Below are 24,792 nucleotides of genomic sequence, written 5' to 3' on the forward strand. Positions count from 1 at the left end.
GTGAGTTTTCTGCAAATAGTAACAGAAAATCGTCTGTTCAGATCCCACTTAGTCCTACTGCTTGGGTGCAAGAGGAAACTTATTTTAGCCTTCAGCCCAGATATATTGGTTAAATTATTACCATTTTAATTTAGAGCAGCTGAGAAAATATATGCCAATTACTCCCAGTGACCCCTGCATTCAAGATGTCTTTTCATTCATTAATTATTGGGGATTGGGCTTTTGTAAGAGGAGGTGATGGTGACCCTGCCCTCTATTTCTCTCTCATTTAACACCTCCTTTGTAGAGGTGTTGTGAGAATTTCTGCCTGTGTGGTGATGAAGTTCAGTAGCCTGCTTTGAATTTCTCAGTGGGAAAGGTGTCATAAAATTTTAAAGCAAAAAATATACTTCTCCTAATAAGGATGTTGATCTTGAAATGCAATATGAAAGCCAGAGACTGGAAATTTAAAACTTGCAATGAAATGCTCTAAAGCTGTGATCTCTTCTGACCTTGGGAGTTCAGCAGGGGTGGGCCCAGGGAAGACTTGGATGGAAGATGCTGCAGGATGTGGTGGCGGTGATTCAGTAGGTGGCCTTCTTCCATCCCAAGGTGGTCCAGAGCCAACTCCCAGCGTGGAGTTTCGGAGTCCTGTGCTGCAGGAGAACCAGCCATTGGATGGGATGTAAGACTGAGGTTCTGACCACTTCTGCTCATTAAAAATTCCAGGGCATTTTTATAAGGTTAAGGAGGCATCCTTGTGTTCTACAATCTGGTTCCAGTTGGGTGGCAGAATTGGCTACTTAGTAAGTTCTAGAAAAAAAGAATACGCGTGGAAATTTCAGGAGGATAATTAGCATTTCTATGGGAGACTATTCTGATGAATTGATTCAAAATTGTATACTGAACTCTTCTTTTATGAAGTAGCAAAACAAAACACCTGTTTGAGTAAACTTTCTTATAACTGTATTTGTAGATGAGCGCTAAATCTCTTTTTCTTATTAAGTTCATGTAATAAGGGTTAATTTAAGGAATATGTCCAGAATTTATATATGCTGATGAAGTGATCTGTGTTTTCAGGGTTTTTTCTGGGCTTTTCTTTAGTCCCTAGAATAACTGATATTTAGGATAGGAAATGGAATAAGATACATAGTGAATGATAATAATTGTTTTAATTTAGAATAATCTGAAAGCTGTTCCTGACCCTGTTTAGCGGTGTGTCACCCATAACTTTGAGAACTCTTGCATGTTGTCACCCTTAATTTTACATGATAATTAATGCATTATAACTACAAAAATCGGAGCAAGAATGTACAATTTATTCCTAATAGTAAATGGACTAAGGTCCTTAGAAAAGAAAAGAAAAAAAGAGAGAGAGAAAAAAATAACATCAGTATAAAGATTAGGTAAAGGAGAAGAGAATGATTATGAGGGAAAGCTTACACATTCCTAGGTTTTTCTAGAGTCTTCCTTTTCTGGAATGGGAGATGAACCACACTGCTTTCTTCCACAATCACTTAACTATTCTTACTGAGCTCAAAATGCCCCATTTCCAGATTTTGGTTAGAGGAAATCATTGAGCCTAAGCTCTGTATGTAATTTGTCATTTCTGTGGAAAGTTACCATAGCTCTGTGGTTCCAGGAGGATGAAAAAAATGCCTCACAGTTTCAGGCAGAGAACAACTCAGATTAATTAACACAGTAATTCCCTCTCAGGGCCTGAATGTGAGATACTGACTATATTGAGAAGCCCGGATGATGCCGTCTCTTCAGAATTCCATAGTAGTGGGGGAAATAGTAGACTCCAGCAATTTCCTTTTTGTATTTGAGTTTAAATCTTTAAGAGTAAATAATAATTTGTAGGCACTGGTTACTTCTTTTCTACAGTTTCTACAGGTGATTATTGTTTAAATGCTGCATGTTGATACTTTTGCTGCACCCTTACAACATAGCGATTGTGTTCAAGCCAATCAGACAGGCCAGAGTCATAAATGAGATGATCCTTTTGGGGCTAATGCTTTGGGGGAGGCAAGAATTTAAGAGACAGTGTAACAACTAGCCCTAAATGCTGTGAGGTCCAATACAGCTATGAGTTATGTAAATGTAAGGAGTGTAGGATAACCAATCAAGTTCCATATTCTTTAGCTACTTTGACTTTAAGATGAAAATTACGTAGTTCCTGGGTTGTGGCATCACCAGACCTGGAATCCAAACGGAATTGTGGAGCATCTGAAGCATCTGAAATCTGAGGCCTGTTTCTGCATTTATCCAATTAGGATGCTCTTACCATCACCATCTATTTTGTATATTTCATAGTGAACAATGTTAATACATCATCTTTGAAAGCGAAGGATAAAACTATACTTAAGTACTTGTATTTCGTTTTAGGATAAACTGATCTGTAATAGTCAAAAGAGTAAACTATTATATTTTCTATTTTTTAAGTTATACATTTATTTTACTGTAATGATATATAACAATTGTTTCAAAACAAATTAATCAAACACCAAAAGAATTTCAATGACAATCTCCAGGTCCATGCATGTTACTTCAAATTGCATTATTTTAGTCTTTTTTTATAGCTGAATAGTATTCCATTGTATAAATATACCACAACCTCTTTATCCAGTCATCTGTCGATGGACATCTAGGTTGCTTCCATGTCTTGGCTATTGTAAATAGTGCTGCTGTGAACATTGGGGTACGTGTGTCTTTTCGAATTATATTTTCCTCTGGATATATGCCCAGGAGTGGGATTGCTAGATCAGATGGAAGGTCTATTTTTAGTTTTTTTTAGTAACCTGCATCCTGTCCTCCATAGTGGCTGCATCAATTTACATTCCCACCAGCAGTGTAGGAGGGTTCCTTTTTCTCCACAGCCTCTCTAGCACTTATCAGTACAATGATACATCAACTTATAGCAGTCAGAATGGCCATCGTTAAAAAGTTACAGCATTTTAGGATGGTTTGCACATCAGTGGAGGCTGTAGAACTGAGGTATGATGTCAATTTATTAGTAACTTACTTGGCAATCACTATTTTCTTCTACCTCTCCCCTGGAAAAATAATTTTTTCATACTATTACACATTTCTTTTAAATTTTAGTAAAATGTATTCTTCTTCATAAAATAGTATTTGAGGTGTTCCTTTAATAGAAAGGTTCATTTTTGTAGACTAGAGTAAATATGGGCTGTGATGCACTCATGAAGATTGTGTTATTGAAAATTCCTGCTAACTTTTCTTCAGTAACATGCTCTCTGCCCACTCTTTGCCCCATCTAAAAAACAATAATTAATTTCTTTGATTTTTTTATACATATTCTTGTATGGCTGTATTCAGAGTCCAGTAGAAGAGAATTTTTATTTTATTTTTAAATTAAAGTGAATGATCTTAAAGAGTAAGACACAAGAGTGAACATTACTCTCAGGCTTTTCCTGACATATTTCTTGTATTTTGAGATTAGGATTTTTTTTAAAGTAATTATTACTGAACAGAAATCAGTTCTCATTCAGTCCCTTCCACCACCATTTACTTTCACAGATACAGTTGAAAATCACTATCCATAATGATGGATTTGAGACATTACAAGATTCTGAATCATCATAGAAAGATTCCATTAAATTTGCTGTGCTGATGGTGCTAAAGCAGAGAAGTGGAATCACTGATTTCAGTAAAACTTTAAAATAATAATATAAGCAATCTTAAAGCTCTTATTATTCATACTAGTTAGAGCATTTTGCTGTTTGTATAAAAACAGACATACAATAGGGGCATTCACGTTCTTTTGTTTGACTCAGGTACTCTGTAACATTCTCTAATGGCCTGTGAGTTCCTTCTTAGTAATCTTATAATCCACTGGCACTGAAACAAGCTGTAAAGAATTCTATACAAGAAAGCGTAAGCCTTCCCTTTTATACAGAACATCAACCTTTGATATATATCTGTATGAGACTCTTAAGTGAAAAACATGCTCATTTCACACACAAACACAAATCATCATTGTTTGGAGGACTTTAGCAGAATATATATTTGTATTAGGACATAATAACTCCCTTTTGAAAGAGTTACAGCGCTTGCGGGTCCAGAGGAGAGAGTTCCTGATGTTACTGGTGAGTTACTGTATTATCAACAAGGGTACCTGATGTGGCTGTGATGGAGAATACATCAACGTATGGTAGGAGAGACTTGGATTCTAGGTCTGATCATGATCACATCTATTATATAAAGCAAACTTAGTGTGTCTCATTTCCAAATTTTAAAACTAGATAAAAATGATGCATTTATATTACGACCAACTGAAAGAATTTATGGGGAAGTGATACAAAAGAAGTCCTAAGAACTGACTCTTGTAGTTGGCAAGCTACTAAGATCTTGGAATTTACCCTGTGTTTTTTAAAAAATATTTTATTTATTTATTCTTGAATTAGTTATTTTTTATTTGGGGGGGAGATAACTAGGTTTATTGATTTTTTAGAGAAGGTACTGGGGCTTGAACCCAGGACCTCATGCATGCTAAGCACGCATTCTACCACTTGAGCTATACCCTCCCCCCATTACCCTGTGTTTATTTTAACAGCCTTCGTAAAGAGTATGGTTGAAATACACATTTTAGTATATTAGTGAGTCAAATACTAGGTGTCTCAAAAATTTTCAGCTGAAGTGCCAAAGGTTAGAAGTGTGCCTGAGATTACAATCTCTCAGGCACCATGCCTGAAGCCTTTGTCTGCAAAAGCCTTTGTCCCTTTAATCCAATGTGACAACAAAACGTTACCATTTTCTGCACGTGCCATAAAGTGAACAAGGCTGGGAATCCTTGTACTGAAAGCATTCTGATTTTCCTTAACTTTCTGTTTAGAAAAGGTAGAGCCAGCCTCTGACACCCAGAATGTGATGTAGGGAAGGTCAGCTCTCAGACGACAGGGGTACACAGGACACGGAGGCCAAGTAAGCTGTCCTGGTGGTTTGTGCTGGTGACAGGCTGACTCTGTGAGTAACAGTGTTGTGGGGAGCAATCTGTTCTCACCTTGATTTTTCTCTTCAGGGTTTTTAGACCAGTTCACACTTGTATATCCAAAGCTGTTACTTAAATTCTTCGGGAATTAAAAAGAGGGGCAGCACTCCAGAGCGGGGAGGGAGGTGATGCGTTCCCAAATGCAAGGTTTCTACCTTTTTTCCCTGATTAGATGTGGAATAAGTGTTAATAAGCTCTGTCTTTCCAAAATGTTTGATTTTTTAAACTTAAATCCAATCCCTAAAGTAGTGCTAATGGAGGCTAGGCCATGGATTATGATGTGAGCTATGACTCTTTAGGCAGTAACTGATATTCAGACATCTCCTAATTCTGGATTTTTCAGCTGACTTGCTAACCAGATGCATATATTTAAATGGCTTTTTCCCTGTGCCTGCCAGAAAACTGCTACAGATTATGGACATTTCAGCTGAGAAGCAATGCAAGGTTTTCAAAACTTTGACTATTCCCTATTTCTCTGATAAATGAGTGATTTATCGAGCAATTTTTGTTTTTTAAAGCAACTTTCTATGAAAAGTGCTGCTTACATGACTTTGCCTATCAGTCCAATTGGGCAGCTTGAACCTTCAGTTTAGATTTTGAGGCATCTGTCCACCTGAACAATCATATGTTAAAATATACGGAGACTGTCTTTCACAATAACAATGAACAAGAAAACAAATCAATGAACAAGACCATTTTGTATAGTGATAAGTGCTACAAATATAGCGAAACGGGGTAGCGTGTGTGCACATGGAGTCCCGAGACTTTCTGATAAGATGTGTTGGAAAAAAGCCTTTCTGAACAGGTAACATTTGAGGTGAGAACTGATGCGGCAGAAGGAGCCAGCTATGAGAAGATCTGTAGATTCCAAGGTCCTGAGTTGACATGATAAAGAGCAGAAAAATGGCTTGAGGGGTGAGAGATGCGCTCTCCATTAGAAGCCGCTAGCCACGTGAGGCTATTAAAATTTAAATTAAAATAAAATAAAATCCAAAAACTCAGTTCCTCAGTGGCACTAGCTATATTTCAAGGGTGCAACAGCCACACGTGGCTAACAGCTGCCATATTTGATGTGCAGAGGATGTCTCCATCCTCCATTGGTTGGAAGAACTTTCCAATGGGCAGTGTTGCACGAGTGAAGTAGGAGGCTTGGCATAGGATGAATGGTCACAGAGAATGGCTTGGAAAGATCATAAAGATCCTTGCGGGCTGTTGTGGGGGCTTTGATTCTGCAAGTACCCTGGGAAGCCTTTGGATGCACAGAAGCAGGGAGTGACATCATTGGACTGACATTTTTGAATGATTGCTCTGGCGACCGTGTAGAAAATAAGTGGTAGGAGGGCAACAGCAGTTAGAGAAGTATCACAGTTGTGCTCGCAGGGAAGATGCGGGGTCTTTGGCTGGTTATTGTAAGAGGGACAGTGAAAAGCAGGTGGGTTCAGGGTATATTTTAGAGAAAGAATCAAGTGGACTTGCTAATAGACTGGAAGGGAGAGCAAGGTAAACAGAGGAAGGAATGGAGGGTGATAACTAGGTAGGTGGCTATGTTTTGTCTTGTGGTGGGGAAGGACCGAGGAGAAATAGGTTGGGTGTGTGGGGGTTGGTGATGGAAGGGAGGTGAGGGAGCTGTAAGTTAAGCGTTGTGTTTTGGATGCATCACATTTTAGATACCCACTGGATATACCTGCGTAGAGGTCAAGCGGGTAGCAGAAAATGAGTGAACTCCTACTGTGGGCTGTAAACGTTTCGAATTTAACATCATTCCCTTAATCATACCATAGTTGGCAAAGTGTAAACAGTATGCAGTGGGGTTCATTTCTGAATTCTCTTCACAAAGTACTAGGGAAAACACGTTCCCTGGATTTGGCTAAGTGAAGAGCTTTTTCAAGGCAAGTTTGAATTTTTCCTTCCATTTTCCATATTCTGTTTTTCTTTGTGTACCACATTTTCCTAGTCCTTTGGCTCTGTTGTCACTTTCTTGAATTAGAACTCATCACTGTCTGCAGAAAATGGGCAGTTTATATTTCTCTGTGATTGCTCAATGTCCACTGGACGTATTGGGACTGACTTTATTTAATACGTTCCGCCCAGTGTTGGTCACTTCTTTCGTTTAGCACCCCTGCAGCTTTCAGTGTCTGTCTAGTGAGTATTTGGTTGTTTTTCATTTCTCCACGTTCTGGATGGTAGTGCCAGTAAGGTGTGGAATTGATCTTCTTTCCTTTCAGGGGACAAATAGCTTTCTGTTTGCAATATTTGTTGAGAATTAGGAGATACCAGGACATTGACTCTGTAATACTATTGAATCCCTGGAGAATGTCATTGTTTAACCTACAGACCTAGTGTTTTTGTTTTGCTGCCATTAACAAATGCCATTCTTATATTTTTTGGTCACAGTGTTGTTTTAATAACAACGTTCCATCTCTTTAGTTCAGTTTTGATAGTGATTTATTGTTTTTTTTTTTCTAAACAACTGAGATCATTATGGGAGTAGGGTACAGAGAAACTGGAAACGTTCTGAAATTCTCACTATTCCTTCCTAACCTTGATACATGCCCAGATTTGCACCATTTTTCATTTTAATACGCTGTTTTTGATGCCAGTGGATATTAGCACGATATTCCAATCAAGGCTTTTCACTCTGCAGTGCTTCAGGTAGGCTCTGGCTTATGAATCATATGTCGAAAAAGGAAACTCAGGAAAGTATGTGTGCATGCTAGGGGGCTCATTTGTCTTTGGCAAAGGCATTGCTGCTCCTGTTCCCTTAATTATTAAACAGATGGTGCTCACTGCCGCTGACTAGCTGCCCAACGTGTTTTCCATGTGGTAGCATGGTTCTGGGCATCTGATGGAGAGGAGCTGTATCATCATAGCTCCTCACATCCATTTATGTCATAATATTAACATTAATCCTATACCTGCCACGAATGAGAGCAGGCTGTTTCCCATGAAGCTAAGCTTAACACTTAAGCCATTTCCTCCCCTACCCCCCATGAATTAATTTCATCTCAAATATCTCCTTTACCTTTTCTTTGTTGCTTCATCTCCACACACAAAATACAGTGGCATCTTGAGCCAATCATCCAAATACTCCGGGCTGTAAACACACTTTAACCTGGAATGTCAAGATAATGAAGACAAAATTGGATTATTATTAATATTATTAGTGAGGGCAAACAACATCTAAGGTAGTCATATTAAAAGTGAACAAGAGTAGACTATCATGTTCCTGTGCTGGGTGTAAAAAGAAACTGGCTCCCAACATCGATGGACTTTAAAAAGTCCATTGAACAGATACTGAATTATGTTTTCATAATCTGCCCAGAAAGTTAGCTTTAAAAATTTTCTTTTAGTTTCTCAAATACTACATTATTAGAGTACGTGAAATGTGTACCTTGTAAACATTAATAACTAGGGTCCTGATTTTTTTCTCATAAGCTTTATTCACGGGAGACATAGTATTTCAAAAGCATAGACTGTCTTCTAAGATCTTTAGTGTTAACCTACTTGTCCTCACCCCCCCCCTTGAGATTTCTTTATATTACTTTCTGTTTGACTGGGCTTTGTAAACCTTCTTGAGGCTAGGGTCCCTTAATCTCAATGTAATTTACCATCCACCGTCAACAGCTGTTGACTAATATTCATACATTGTTAAGTAAAAATTTTTTAAAAAATGCTCCCCCCCCCTTCTCTTTAATGCTGTTATGGGCTAGGTAACTTGTTGAGATTCTCCATTATTTGGACCGACAGGAAAAGCTTGGGTTCTCTGAAAACAGACCATCGAGCAGGAGCAGTCAAGGCCTTAAAATAATGCCACCTGAAGCTGGTTTGCTGTTCTACCTGACTTGGGAACCTTTAAGCATCTTTGAATTACTCAGATAGCAGATGTGGCTGTCATTTTTAATGACAGTGAGAAGTCTGTTGGCTCCTATCGCCTGCCAAATCTCCCAGCAAATCCGTTTTTTCAAAGTTCTGGACGGCTCAGCCAGAGGGCCAGTCGAAGACCCTCGCCCCCCACCCCGGGCTGTGGAGAGCTGGGCGGTGGACGGATCTCCGCAACCCCTTCCCCATCGGCCGGGCTCCGGGGAGAGGAGGACCGGAGCTGAGAGCAGCGCCTCCCCCGGGGGAGGGGCGGGAGCTGGGCTGCGAGAGCTTTCCTAGGGAGTTGCCTTAAAGAAAGCAAGCGGGATTGAAGATCGATCCAGCTGCTTGTTTTTTTTTTTTTTTTTTTTTAAACACAGTTTTAACCAGTCGTCTCCACTCGCTTCCCTTCTGCAAAATTGCAGATCGCCACCAACCTCGCACCAAAAAGAAGGGGGGAAAAAAGAGCAAATCTCCATCTCCCTTCTCACCCTCCCTTTCCTTTCACCCTCCCTTCCACTCCAGCTCGCTTGCCCTCCCTCCCTTCTCTTGCGGCAGCCTCTCGTCTCTCGGACTGTGTCTCTCTCCGACGGGACTTAGCAACTTCTTGGTTATTTCTTAGCCCCTTTTCCATTTTTTCCACCCTTTGCCATGAACTGGACCGACAGACGCAGGGGTGGCTGTGCTTTCTGCCTCAGGGAATGGCGGTTCGCTTCCTGGGGCCGTGCCGGGGAGGATCGGCCGAGGAGAAAGAAAGAGTGATAGAGAAAGAGCCGCAGGAAGGAAGAGAAGGGGGACCTCCGTCGGCCGCGGGGACCCGCGCGCAGCAGCGCCGCGCCAAGCTGCGCCCGGGATGGCCCCGAGCTCGCCCTGCGCCCCCAGCTCTTCCAGCGGCTGCGGCCCCCGTGCGCCGGCCGCCTCGGGCAATCTTTAAAATCCTGAAGTAGGAAGAGACCCCCAGAGGACCGAAGTCGGGGGTGGGGGTGGAGCGGAGAATTTTGAAAAGCTTTTCCAAGAGAGAAAAAGAGGAAGTCTGATCGTTTCTGCCTGTGCTAGCTTGCCACTTGAAGGCGTCTCTTTGGAGCATCTAGTCTTCTCCAGGAGTTATTCGAAAGCTGAAACTTTAAGGGCTCGCGGGCCTGGGAGAAGGAGGGATTCCGAGGGTGGGATTGGGAGGAGGGCGAACGAACCGGCGGGCGTGGGTGCGTGTCTGTGTGGGTGGCGGGGCGGGGGCGCCGGGGGGACCTCCAGGACTCCGTGAAGAGGGCGCACCATGGCAGTGCCGGGCGAGGCCGCCAGAATCAGGGCCCAGCCCGGCCCCGGGGAGGCGAGGGCGGCCCCCGCGGCGGGCCCGGACTGCCACTGTCGCGCGGGCTCCGCATCGCCCCGGGACTCGGGCTGCCGCGGCTGCTGGGGCGACCTGGTGCTGCAGCCGCTCCGGCGCTCCCGGAAACTTTCCTCTGCGCTGTGCGCGGGCTCCCTGTCCTTTCTGCTGGCGCTGCTGGTGAGGCTGGTCCGCGGGGAGATCGGCTGTGACCTGGAGCGGAGGAAGGAGGCGGCGGCGGAGGAGGAGGAGGAAGCTGCCCCGGGAGCAGAAGGGGGCGTCTTCCCGGGGCCTCGGGGAGGTGCTCCCGGGGGCGGCGCGCCGCTCGGCCCCTGGCTGCAGCCCTCCGCGCTGCTCTTCAGTCTCCTGTGTGCCTTCTTCTGGATGGGCTTGTACCTCCTGCGCGCCGGGGTGCGCCTGCCTCTGGCCGTCGCGCTGCTGGCCGCCTGCTGCGGGGGGGAAGCGCTCGTCCAGATTGGGCTGGGCGTCGGGGAGGATCATTTACTCTCGCTCCCCGCCGCGGGGGTGGTGCTCAGCTGCTTGGCCGCCGCGACATGGCTGGTGCTGAGGCTGAGGCTGGGCGTCCTCATGATCGCCTTAACTAGCGCGGTCAGGACCGTGTCCCTCATTTCCTTAGAGAGGTTCAAGGTCGCCTGGAGACCTTACCTGGCATACTTGGCCGGCGTGCTTGGGATCCTCCTGGCCAGGTACGTGGAGCAAATCTTGCCGCAGTCCGCGGGGGCGGCTCCGAGGGAGCATTTCGGGTCCCAGCTGATCGCTGGGACCAAGGAAGATATCCCAGTGTTTAAGAGGAGGAGGCGGTCCAGCTCCGTGGTGTCCGCCGAGATGTCCGGCTGCAGCAGCAAGTCCCATCGGAGGACCTCCCTGCCCTGCATCCCGAGGGAACAGGTAAGCACCCGCAGCCCCTCTCTCTCGCCTCGGGAAAACTTGAAACCCTTGGGATCCGTCACAAAGTGGAGGGAATTCGAGCGCTGGGAACTGAAGGAAAGAGAGCCTAGAAAAGTGCTCGAACTTCAGACTTAGTTGGAAAACTAGCGAGTTTTTCTCCCCCTCTCACACAGTATTTTATAAACTGAACAATAGGAACGCGAGTAAGTCATAAAACTAGATGGCATTTGCACGGTCTTCCCCAGCTGGGCCAACTTTTTAGATCTGCTACACCTGGCATCTGGCTTCCCTACACTTTTAAGTGCCCTCATGCTTTCCTCCTTTAGCAGAAATGTTCGAATTAAGTTTTTTCAATTTTCTTTTTAGTAATGTGATTTTTTTTAAACGTGAATTTTGCTAGATTTCTTTGTTTCTTCGTATAAAATCTCTTCTGAAGTGACAAGTAAACGTTTATGGAAGTCAGTAAAAATATTCTAGAGTAAAAGCAAGGAAAGCTTGAAGGGGAGGTACTGATACACACTTGATGGTTCTGCAGTTTTACTTGAACTTTTAATGCATTTGGTGGGGCCCAGTTTGTTTTTAAATGTAACTTGGGGACATAGGTTATTACGTGCAAATATATTTTGTATTAAATAATCATTAAGCTTCAATTTGGGGAACAATATATCTGAACTTCAGAACTTGTCAAAATCGTGGACTACACTGTTAGTGTCAACTAAAAAAATTCTCTTGAATCTACATAGGTGAATATTTAGAAATTCATATGGATTTATACAGGAAATATTAATTCAGGAGAATATTTCTAAGTTGCTGGTGTTACAAATCTTTCAGAGAGGAGGTGGAGGAATCTAGAATTGTGAGTGACGTTATCCTAGATAAGAGTTTACTGAATTTTGGAGACCAATCTCCTTATCATTAAGTGTTTTGAGATTGTGGGGTATAGTTGCTATAAAAGGCACAAATGAACAAGTCCCAACTTTAAATGCAAATTGTTTCTGAACAGGAGTACCTAAGTGTTCATTTCTCTGCTCCAAATGTGTTTGACACTTGGTTGGGTGTGTGTAGAGAGCTGGTTATGACCAGCAAGTGGAAATTTACACCATTTAAATTTTTGCCTACCTGTGGTGCTATTCGGACAACTTTAGGGAGAAAATCTCCTAAAACATAGAAAGCTTTTTCTCTTTAGGTTATTCTGTGGATAATCATCTGGGTATTTCTAAGGAATAGCAGTCACCATATGGTGTGGTGGCCAGTTTGTTTCTGAAATGGAGTTGATTACACAGACTGGTTGTTTGACATTATTTAGCAGAATGGATGACAGTATCATAGTCTCAGTGTTTATTTTAAAACAAATGTACTTACTTAGCTTCTCGTTTAGATAAAGCAAATATTTCTTGGGTTTGAGCTTACTCTTAAGAGTGAATGAAGTTAAAAACAGGCCGCTGACTGATGATGCTCAGTTTTGGTAGAAATTTGGAAATCACCAGAATAAAGTGAGTTGTCTATTAAGGGTAATCCAATTAGAGGGAAAAAACACAGTTTAATTTCTTTTCAAATATCTTTTAAATGAAAACACTGCTAGTTTAAATATGTTTAGAACACACTCTTCTTTAACTTACAGGGAAATGTGATATGATTGTTGCAAAATTGAACCCTAATTTCTAAGGCAATCCTGTGATTAAATCATACCTAACGTGACTCTAAAATTAATATCATTTAGCCCGTGAGATTAAATTTCTGAAATTTCATACTAACATTTGAAAGTTAAGGAGTTAAGGGTAGAGTTAAGATAAGTGTTCAGGTGAATTAACTAGCAGTGTTAATGAACACGTAGATTTTTATTGGTTTTCTCTGATTTTAATTGATGGAGGATTTGAATCATCTGTGCGTTTATAAGAAAATGACTGAGCATTGCATTTTTAAATGTTTTGCTGATTAAGACTGTTGACAATGTATATTTGCAATCTATCATGGTCAGTTGCTATTTTTTTAAAGGCTGTGTTTATGAAGATGATTTCTAAAGTGAGAGGCTATCTCTGATGGTTGATGGAAAAACAAGGTTACATTTAGCAGAAATTTAGATACTTGAAGTTTTAATGAGGGCTTGAGTGAGTGTGTGGGTGTTACTTAAGACTAGTTTTTATACGTGACCCATTAAAGTTGTTGCTGAGCATAATTGTGTGTGGGGGGGGTGGGAATTAACAAGGACTAGTATCTTATAAGACAGGGCAATATCTCATACGTTAGTTTAACTGTGTGAAAAGTTCAGGAGCTATATAGTAAATGGCTTATCTGTTTTATCACAAGGAAACAAACTTCTGATTAAGGGTGCAAAGTGTACCACTGTCATCTGCATACTTTATGAAGTCAAGAATCAAAATAATTATAAAACCACCATGTATCCCACTGCCCTAAATGCTACCTGATTAGAAGTTTTTTTTTTTTTTTTTTTTTAAAGAACATCTCCTCTCAAGACAATTCAGGCAACAAGTGAATTTTAAATAGAGGTGTAAGGACATAAAGCACAGAGAGTCTGGCAGAGGCCTCTTGAGAATTCATTTGGACCTTGCTCCTTGTGAGGTTTAAAGGTGAGAGAATTTCAGCCTTTTCTTCTCCACGTGAATGACAGTCGCCACTTGCTTAGGAACACTCTCTTCAATGACTCAATTCTAAAAGGTCAAGGAGAAGAGGTGATAAAATTTTCATAAGGCCAACCAAATGACCTATATATTTCCCTCCCTTCTGCCCTTCCTTCCTTCCCTAACCATAATTAAAACAAGAGATTGGCTATTACATATAGAGTTCAGTTTTGCAGCATAGATAGTAAAGATGGCTTCAACCAAAGAAAGGAGACATGGATCCTAGTGGTCAGTCACAGAGTGAATTGGCCACTGGGTGTATGTTTGGGATGCAAGTGAAATTAATCTACTCTCATTAAAGAACAGACCGAGTTTGCAATATTTGCCTGGCTTTTAGTTCAGTCCTACCGGCCCAGTATCTTCAAGATTTTGTAGATCAGTGTGTCAAACTATACTTTTTTTTTAGTTGGCAGTGTTAAGGCAGATGTTTCCATTAAGGTGTATGTATCTTTCCCAAGGGGGGCTGTTCACATCTCAGGGCAGGTATGTGTCTGTCAAGTTACCACTGTCCCCTCTGAACACTAAGGTCCTTAGAATTTATTGAATTATTAGATATTATGAATGATGAGCAAATATGTTATTTTTCAACAAAATTTCAACTAAGCAATTTTGATTACTTGGAAATTGTATTTGAAGGGGTGTCTCTCTCACTTCTCTACACAACAGAGAACACACTTAGCCAGTTAGTCCCCTCTGATTATTGTGACCACCTTGCACATTCATTTTTGAAAGATTCCAAACCAACACCATTTTATTTTAAATACACAAGAAAAGAATTTAATATTCTGGCCTATGGTTGCACATAAACACAAGCCATACACTTCTCACCATTCATGCATCGGTACCACTTCCTGACAGAATTCTTTATGATGGGTTCAATATCCATCAGGTACAGCCATAGACTGCACATTGTGTAATTAAAAATCAAAATTATTTCCCATGCCTAATTCCCTAAAGCTCTTCATTAAATACCTTTAGCAAAAATAGATTTTTGTAGGAGTATAATAATTTTGGTAGGAGTCTGGTGGTTAGTTATCAAAAGTAGAATCAAGTTTTTCATTGCTGTTGGAAGAAAAATGTTTTCCAGCAAAAAAAGCCAACAACAAAAACAAAACAAAAATAGGAGAAATAGGTATAGTTTTCAATGGTAGGCATACAGTAGGCCTTCTTACATCTTTAGTAAAAACATAATTTACTTGCATTTACAGTGCAAATATAAAATACAGAAGTATGTCTTCTGAAAATATAGAGTATAATGTCCTTTAAATTCCTAAACACATTTCAGCACAACATATTTCTCAAATTGAATAAATTTCAGAAACCATCATGGGTTCCTTATTTAGTTGTAGCTTCCATCATATTTTAGTAGTATAACTCAGCTTCCAGAGATACAAAGAACAATATTGATTATTTATGACCTGCTGACAGAATTAAAATGAATTAATGCCAACTTCTGAAAACACTAAAAAGGAAAAACACGATTTTCTTCTCCCTCGGGAAAGGTGAGGGAGAAGAAATTTTTTTTCTGTGTAGGGAACAAAATTGTGATTTTACTTTGTGAATACAGATATTTAAAGCATACTGAAAAACTGTTTTAACTGACAGAAATAGTCAGTGAATCTATATAAATTTACAGAGGTGGGAAGGAGTCAAACAGGAATTTTACTCTTTCTGTATTGAGTTGAAAGTGTAAAAAAGTTAAAACTGTAGAGCTGAAAGAAATGCTGTGTATGCTGAGCTGTCGTGTTAATTAAATAAACAAGCAGAACAGTGACTCTGTGTATGAAATACATTTTGAAAAGCCAGGGGAGAGGGGGTGCAGTCAGGCCAGGGTGAGTGACACTGGCATGAAAAAACATTCGTTATATCTGTAGTGACATTTGTGTGAATTTGTTGTATTCTGTTAGGAAATACAGCTCTGAGCAGAATCTCTTCAGGACTCTGGGTCCATAAAGGCTTTATCAAATTTCACTTCACTTCTTTTTAAAATAAGTTCCCTTTTATTATGTTGAAGTAGGATATTTATGAGCTTCAAAATTAGGAATATGCCTATGCCTATATGTTGGATTTTTAAGGTTTTCAGTTAACATGGTTTGTGCCACTAGCAGCCCAGGAGAGTCGATCCAGACTTCAGTGAAAACTTGTGTTATGTAATCTGTCAAAAGAATGAGTTTATTTGGGGCTAAGGGGTGGAAGTTGGATTTTTCAGAAAACCTTTTTGCATAGGGTGAGCTTCTTTAGCTTTGTGAGATGATGCATAATCCCGCATGTTTCTGGTGGATTGTTTTAGTTGACCATGGATCTCCTACCCCACGGAGTCTCCGCCTCCCTTTTCTCTTCTGGGTGTGATATTTATAATTATATCTTTTAAAAAAAAGCCCTCAAATTTGTCTTTACTTTCTCCATTCATGTTATCAGTGAAACTCTATCAAGTAATTCAGAATGAACCTCAGAAAGTTCAGACACCATGTTCTTGGCACCTAAAGATGTGTTCTCTTAATATTCAAATGAACAATATTTCCTTTACATGGAAATTTAAATTCTTTTAGGAGTTACCAATATGTATAAACTTTTACTAGTGGAAGTATTTTTTTGGAAAAAAAATTGGAAGTATTTTTTAAAAGAGTTCTTGTTTTTGTTTTCAGTAAGGCTATCCTAAGGCATTGTCTTAAATTTGCACTGCGAATGTCTGTTTGCCCTGTTGTCAACATAAAATACATGGGTTTGATCTCTGGGTGAAAAAAAATCTTAAAAGATGTGCATAAATTGTAGTTCAGAGAAAGCTCTGTCAGATAACAGTTGTCAAAAATCTTAGCTGGCTGTATGTGTTCACCAGGAATGTATAAAAGAAGATACTATCCTTAGCAAATAGTATTTCTGAAGGTTTTTGATCTGTGAACCTATAACATGTCATGTTAACATACTTTGGGCATTAAGCCATCTGCTAAAAACCCTACAAATTATATACAGGTGTGATGTAGCACCTTGACTCTCCAGAGCCTAGAGTCTAGTTAGGTAATGAGACATCAACATAAGAAAATGGGAAATCGCAGTAAGAAATACCTGAGTAACCTCTTAGATCATTGTTGAAGGAATGCGTATAATAATGTAGAGCAGGGTTTAAATCTCGCTCCAGGGCATTCATCTTTTCTCTGAAATTTTATGCAAAACTTCATCAGTTCATTTTTCTGGGGAAAAAGTGTCACAGATTTTCAGAAGGTCCTCAACACATGATGGTTAAACATAAATGTCTTAGACTTTGGGCAGGTTTATGCTTTGAAGTCAAGGGAGAATTTTTTCTTTGCAATGGAAATTACTATACATTGATAGGACTTCTGAAATAAAAGTCAGAACATTACAGAATTTAGGACACGTTATACACAAGATAGCACAATGATTGTTTTTCTGTCTTGAGGTGGTATATGACTGTACGTAGCCTGTTGCAGTGAGATCTTAACATGCTTAATTCTGTACAGGCTGTAGTTTGGAGACTAGAATTAGTCTGATTTTAGAGAGAAGAAAGCTGAGGGGGGGAGTCTGCTAAATGTGTGTAGTCAGCCTGAGGCAAAATGTTGGCTTTTATCCAGTTCTCTCTTGGACTTGAATCTGCTGCTGGGGGAACCGAGCAGGAAAGGAGTCAGGCAGATCATTTTAAGTCTACGTATCATTTGTGGTTTTACACTCGGAGTCAACTAAATTCTCATTCAGAATCAGAAGACTGAGTAAAACCCGTTGAGTGTTACAGGGAACACAAAACTCCTTTGAGCCCTTACAGTGAATTTTCTGGTCATCAGATTGCACCGGGCAGCCTTTGGAATATCTTACTTAGGACTTTGTCCCATAAGTGAATGTTAGTTGCATCACAAGGTCTAACTTGTGGAGTCTTTATCTCATCAGAGAAGAGTGTGCAATGGTGGTTTAAATAGTGATTTTTGTTTTCATTTTTAGTTTTCCAATAAATTGATTTTAAAATGTTCAAGGTTTCCAAATTCCAGGCAGAAAGTAATCTGCACGTCTGTAAAGCACTTCTTTGTTAGCAAAAACAGCTGGTGGGTTTTGTTCACCAACTTATTTTGCACGGTTTTCTTAGGAATCCATTAAAATGTAAGTAAATAGGATGTAATATTAGAGGAGGTCCTGAAGGAGATGACCATTTAGAAGGTGGAAAGCTATTTGGAAAAAGTCACAAACTAAACTTCTGCCTGTTTGATTTGATGAGAGCTGTCATTTATTACTGAGGAATCTGAATGGTTATTACAGATTTTGTGTTGCCAGTCCTGCTAAGATAGTAGTAAAACAACTTCGGTGTATTCCTGAGAATATGAACAGTTTTAAGGAATGCGTGATGCCTGTTAGTGGGGGCATGTGTACGTGCGTGCATGTATGTGTATGCCTGTGTATGGGCGACTTTTTTCCTCTGCCAGGAAATTGCTTTGGTTGCATCAATTCGGTGAAGAAACAGTGTCACCCAGTGGCTTTGATGAAAACAGCCCTGTAAACATTATAGATAAGCGCTGTCCAATAGAAATACAACAGGAGCCACACACTGAGTTTCATATTTTCCAGTAGCCTCATAAAAATTAAAAAAATGTGAAATCCATGATTATCCTGTTTAATCCGTTGTCTCGGGTCAATATAAAATCAACATACAAAATCAAGATATGTTGCTTTCTGTTTTGTTGTGCTGAAGTCTAAATAGGTGGTGTGTGTTTTATGTTTACAGCAGGTCTCAGTTTGGTGTAGCCACGTTTCAGGTACTTGATAGACACGTGTGGCTAATGGCTACCTTTGAGACATTTTTTAAGAGGTGAAATACTTGAATACTAATGTCATCTCTTCCATTATACTGGAAAGTCCACGTAGACTTATTGAGAGCAGTTAATATATAGACATTCACATTTATATGTAATCTTGATAGCTCATTTTTGTACCACTCACTGCTCTGATACTTAGCGCATGTCTGTTTTCCCTCTTTTCTTCATTTCACATTATTGCATGTATTTTAAACTATGTTGATTTTAGTTGGATGGGGAGTTGAACAGTCCCTCATAGAGAAGCATTTTTTTAACCTGATTTATAACACAGAATCAGAATTTCCAGCTGATGATGATTTCGCCTCCCAGAGTTTGATTCATCCCAGGCAGGGCTGTTGTGTACAGTGCGAACACGTGGTCAGTCGTGTTCATGGTGATTAGTCTGTAGTGGGGTTATCTGCCGTCTCTTTAGAAATGAAAGTGCTTGTGTTTATAATGTAGGTCGTTATCTCAGTAACTTAGGAAACTAAAGTGACAAACCTGCTAGTAGCTTTAATGCATGAAAATCATAACAGTATCTCTGAAGGGCTGATGGTTCCTCACTGTTGCTTATGTAAACCCCACTCTCGTGGATACACAAAACGAAAACCGTTTCGTTCTGTGTATAGAGAGGATTGGAGATTTTAATAGTGTGGAATTTCTAAGCTAGGAGTTGAGATTAGATGGCTTTTGGTCTGTGATTTCAGGCTGCAGGGTGATCTCAGAAAAACGTACAGATGGAAAAGACTAACTTTTTTTCTTCTTTTTTAAAATCAAAGTATCGTCAGTTTACAATGTTGTGTCAGTTTCTGGTGTACAGCACAGTGTTTCAGTCATATGTGAAAGACTTTTTTTTTTTTAACATTTTTTATTGATTTATAATCATTTTACAATGTTGTGTCAAATTCCAGAGTAGAGCACAATTTTTCATTTATACATGAACATACATATATTCATTGTCACATTTTTTTTCCCTGTGAGCTACCATAAGATCGTGTATATATTTCCCTGTGCTATACAGTATAATCTTGTTTATCGACTAACTTTTAAATGTCACTTTCCTTCCGTCTCCTTTCCTCAACCTCTGTGAATTCATTAACTCTAGGCGTGGTTCCGATATTACTTGTAGAATTAGTGGGAAAATGACTATTTATATATGCATGTTCCTTGACGTGCATAGATATATAGGGTTATTTTTTAAAGTATTCATTTATTTTGTATATATTGCTTTTTATCTGTGTGTGATTTTTTTTTTTTTAATTGGAGGCACTGGGGATTGAACCCAGGACCTCGTGCATGGTAAGCATGTGCTCTACCGCTGAGCTATTACCCTCACTGCTGTGTGAGATGTTTATCGTGACTTTTGATTTATAAATTGCCCCCCTTTTTAAAGCATAGAAATATTATTTATCTTCGCATTAGAGAATAACAATAGTGAGATATGTAGATTTTCACATAGAATTTAGGAAATAATCTAAAAAGAACAAAAAGTAACAGAATCGTGATATACAAAGAAGCCCATTTGGCTAAAAGAAATAATGTGGACTCAGTCTCACTCCTGGTGGAGCCGGCTTAATTTAGACTTCTTGAAGTAGTTAGCTGAGGAATAAAGTGACATAATAATCATAACTGTTATTTGAAAGAGTTTGTATTTGAATGTAACTACTCATTTGCCCTAATTTTGAAATTGCTTTAAAATAATGTAGAGGTTGGTCTTGTAAATTTTCTTTTTTGGCCAGTCTTCTTTTCCAACAATGTACTCTATATATGTGTGTAGATATGTATGTGTGCATGTGTAAATATTTTTTCCCAAGAAATGCATTTTATTTCATATTTTTGTCAGCCTATAGATTCTTCTCAGAGTGTGTTAAAAAAATATAAGGAATCCCTTTCTGTGTCCCATACCCAACAATCCCTTGTCAGAATATTGAAATAATTTTATGCAAGATGCTTGTGGTTTTGATTTAATAGGATTTTAATAGAAATTTTCCATCTTCTGAAGTCAGTTTAAATAACTGAATATTTATGCTAGTCTGTGGCAAGTGTTTCCTCCTCTCCAGGTATAATCCTCTTAAAGAAACCTAGTGTAAGTCTGAAATATTATTTTGGGGGGAATGTTTTATTTTGTGGCAACCCATGTGAAATCAGTGTCCTTTGAACATTTTTAAACTAGCTTGAGTACAGATAAAGGAAATAGTTCTAGTTTTTTTAATTGAAATATAGTTGATTTACAGTGTTGTGTTAGTTTCAGGTGTACAGCAGAGTGATTCATTTATATATATATATTTGTTTTCAGGTTCTTTTCCATTATAGGTTATTACAAGATATTACTGTGCTATACGGTAGGTCCTTGTTGTTTATCTGTTTTATATACAGTAGCATGTGTCTGTTAATCCTAATATAGTTCTTATTTTTAAACTAAGAATTTTAGAGGATCAAATTAACAAGTGCACTTAGGAAGTGCTCCTCAGGACGCAGTGCGAGTTGTGATAAGAAACATTCCCTTGTTCGGGAGTTAGTATTTTGGGTCCTGACTCAGCACCGGTTTCTGAGGAAGTTTGGAAAGGCAACCAGAGTTGCCTCGGCTACCTTGAAAATTTGCTTTCTAGGCTTAAGAACTGAAGAAGTCAGATTCACGTCACAACAGTTTTCATTATAGAAGGAATCAAACTTTTTAGCCTCCCTGACTCAGCCGTAAATATTTCCTTTAGAAAATTCCAGCCTGCTGCCTTGCTTGTTGTGGGTGCTGGTTGGTGGGATAAAAGGATGAAAAAGAAAGAAATGATTTAGTCTGAAACACTTATCTCCCCAGTCTCCTGAGATTGAGCTAGTGATTAAACCGATTTAAGTAAACTTCTGGAGAGAGAAGAGAAGAAATAGCTTATGAACTAGTCTAGGAACTTCCATTTTTAATCTATTTTTATTACTTAAAAAGTATTCTCTGACATATGTCAGGTAAGGGACTGCATTTACCTGGGCTCTTAGTGGTAGGAAAGCCCACCTTCAGCATGAGTCCTAGATATTTATTTTTTAGCTCAGTTCCAACTGAAAATAACCAAAGCTATTATCACTGTGATCACCGTGTGTAGAACTTTAGAAAGAGCTCTGAAATAGGATACATTTTTTAGAGAAATAAAAATTCAAGTCTTTTTCATGTTGAGCTAATAAATTAATTGAAGAAGAATAATCTCACTCTGTTGCCATCACTTTCTACAAAGTGTTGGCTGGTGTTCAGCCACCACCTTTTTACCCTCTCTTGGTCTGTATTCTTATTAGATGTTCTTACTGTGTCACTGTATTTTCTGCAAAGTCTAATGTAAATACTGTCTCTATGTTATCTTTCAATTGCACTCAATTACAAAATATCTGACTTGGTAAAATTAGCTTTTTTTTTTACTTAAAATGTCATCCAACAGTACTGCTAGTCCAATTGTGCTGAATAATCTAGAAGTTTGGTAGCATAATTTCAGAGTCCAGAGGAAACTGAAAAATCACCAGTTCACAAGGTTTTATTGAATGACAAGTTTTTAGTTTATCCAGTCATTTTTTTCCTGATCCATCTAGTTTTTATTAGAATTTGTTAAAATAGAAAGTTTTAGTTAAATAAGAATCTCTTGTGTCTGTAGTTTTAATATTTAATACAGATACTGTCATCTCCTCTCACTGAAATTAGAGGCTTCTCTTTTGAGTATGCTAAGCAGATTATCATGCCTTAAAATACACGAGGAGTATTATGTAGGAAAAAAGTTATTTCCAACTTTCTCCTATGCGGACAAGTTTCTTTCAGTTTGTGGATGTAAAATGGTCTCATAGATAAGATTGTTTAGAATGGTTGCCATTACTGAAAACTTTCAGAGTTTAAGATATCTTTGAATATACTATTTTTTTTTAAAAAAATCTGAATGTTGTTTCTATTTGAAAGCATAAATTCCAAACTGAGAATTTAGTTATAAATAATTCATTTTTTGAAATAATCAAAATATATTCTTAAGGTTAAATGAGCCATTTCTAAATTAATTTGACATTTTTATTAAAAAATTTAGAAGCAATACCTTTAACTCTGTCTTCATTTTGGGACAGGAAGCTAACTGTATGTCTCTACCATCTTGAATAGAGTTGAACGTTGTCTGTTTTTACTCTCAATGATTTGTTTTTGTTACGACTGAAATTGTTTTTGCTAGACAAACAGGACCTACATTGTAGCAGTTATTAAGACAGTAGCCTCATTTTGTCCACTTCTTGTTCATTTTGACTTGAATAATAATTGAATTGGCTCTTCTTAAGCCCTTTGGAGAATGACAATGGGAGCTTCTAAGTGTTTTCAGTGCTGTAAGCCATCAACTGTGAGAATTCAGTTGGGAACGCTGGGTCCAGATATAACTGAACACTGATTAAGTAAGTTATCTAAAAAATCAAGTGGCATTTAGAAATGGAAACTGCCCATCATAAATGAGTGAAAGAAATTAATGCTAGTATCTTGCTTGTGCAGAGAGAAGACTAGATGAAAATCAAAATAAGGGTTCCTCAGTTTAAAACATAGATGTTAATTGTATGGTCTTTTGGGAACATACTGTTGTTGCACTTAAAATCTAGAACTCTTTATGATTTGGAAAGAGGAGACCCTGAGTGGGGCTGCTTCTGGATGCTGGGTAGGAAGTCCAGCCATGCACTGGCTTAGGACCTGTCTTTGGACCAAAAGCACTTACATTATTTTTCAGAGGTCATAATGCTGTGCATGAACTTTCCTGACATCCGTGACTTTCCAAGACATTGACTCTTATTTTTTAGTTCTATAGCACATTTATTACATTGAATTATAAATGGACCCTTATGGTAATCTTCTGTGAACTTTTACCTCTTATGTGACCAGATTGATTAGAAACGTCAGCAAGTAAATATATCTTATTTAAGATCGACTCTATTTCACATTGACTCTTTGTTACTAAGTATTTCAATATGCCTATACTCTTACTTCTTTTTCCCTGGTGCTAACTAACCTTATATAATTATAATGCCCTGTTAATCAAACCATTGTTTATGAATTCTAATAGTAAATGTCTCTCATTCATAGATTAATAGATTTCCTTTGGATGCTTTCAGAATTTGTGAGATCACTTGACCTCACCTTCTTTTGATTACACTATCTGGCACTTTCTAAATCGAGCTGTTCTGTGTTCTCAATGCTATAGTTCTCAATTTTTGCTGTAAATAAAAATTATCTGGAAAGCCTATTAAAATGCAAATTCTGAGGTCCTATGGTCAGATATTCTGATTTAGATATGTGTAGAGTGGGGTCCAGAAATCTAAGGATGTAAGGAGCATTTTGGTTGCCTCAGCAGAGAAACACAGGGCTTCAAACTTTTGTCTACTAAGGGAGGGAGGGTATAGGTCAGTGGTAGAGCATGTGCTTAGCATGTACAAGGTCCTGGGTTCAATCCCCAGTACTTCCATTAAAAAAAAAAACAAACCACCTAATTATCCCCCCTCCCCCACACAAACTTTTGTCCACTAAAACTGGACAGAAAGTTTTAGACTTTTGCAGTCTGATTAAGCAAATAGTTAAAAAGCACTTGGCTCAGTAGCATGGGGAAAACTGATATATTATTTATACACACATACATGCACATTCATACATACATACCCATAGAGAGAGAGATTATAGTTTATCAACCTATGACAGTCAGAAAGTTTTTGCTTTGATTTCCCCATTGAGAATACCTCAGAGAAGTTACTTGACCACTCTGCAGGTCAATGTCTTCTGGGAGATAAGAGCGATAGTTTCTTTACCCATTTCATAGGCTGTTACGAGCTTAAATAAAAACAAATTGTTCTACAGATGTTAAGTAGAAAGAGTATATGCACTGGGCTGAGACAAGTAAAGGCTTTGTAGTATACAAGTTCCTTCAACTTTCTTAATCCCATCTATCGACTTGAATAATCCTATCTATAACACAGGAATACTTCTTGGGGTGTGAAGATTAAATCAGTGGAATCGATGGCCATCGATTCTTGTCAAACATCCCTCCCCACTGAACAGGAGTGGTATCTATTCCTACCCGTTAGGGCCCCATCATTGAAGATGGCAGGTAAATATCAGAAAGGACAGTGTGAAATAATGCAAACAATTTTGCACTTGATAAAAAAGAGAAAACAGAGTTGCAGGGTCTAGCAAAAGATGCAGGTCTTCTGAAGTTAATTAAGATGATACTAGAGAGTTGCTTTAATTACAGTTGAAGAGCCCTGAGAGTCAGACAGGTTAACAGTGGAAAGAGAAAAATG

The 24,792-nt window shown here is 39.0% G+C and overlaps 1 protein-coding gene across 2 annotated transcripts in view; it reads left to right on the plus strand.

Annotated features, from left to right (window-relative positions):
* The first annotated feature begins 8,837 nt into the window (after positions 1-8,837).
* The window catches only part of PDE3A (phosphodiesterase 3A), a 280,768-nt gene continuing 264,813 nt past the window's right edge, over positions 8,838-24,792 (plus strand). The window contains exon 1 of one of the 2 annotated variants that reach the window (XM_010946497.3): positions 8,838-11,081. In XM_010946497.3, coding sequence (XP_010944799.3) covers positions 10,122-11,081 — 960 coding nt within the window. In that variant the 5' untranslated portion in view covers positions 8,838-10,121. Of the gene's footprint in view, positions 11,082-13,646; positions 13,670-24,792 lie in introns of those variants that run through there. The other variant, XM_074357370.1, reaches the window with a different exon arrangement.

Source organism: Camelus bactrianus, chromosome 34 (assembly GCF_048773025.1).
Source record: "Camelus bactrianus isolate YW-2024 breed Bactrian camel chromosome 34, ASM4877302v1, whole genome shotgun sequence".
NCBI lineage: Eukaryota > Metazoa > Chordata > Mammalia > Artiodactyla > Camelidae > Camelus > Camelus bactrianus.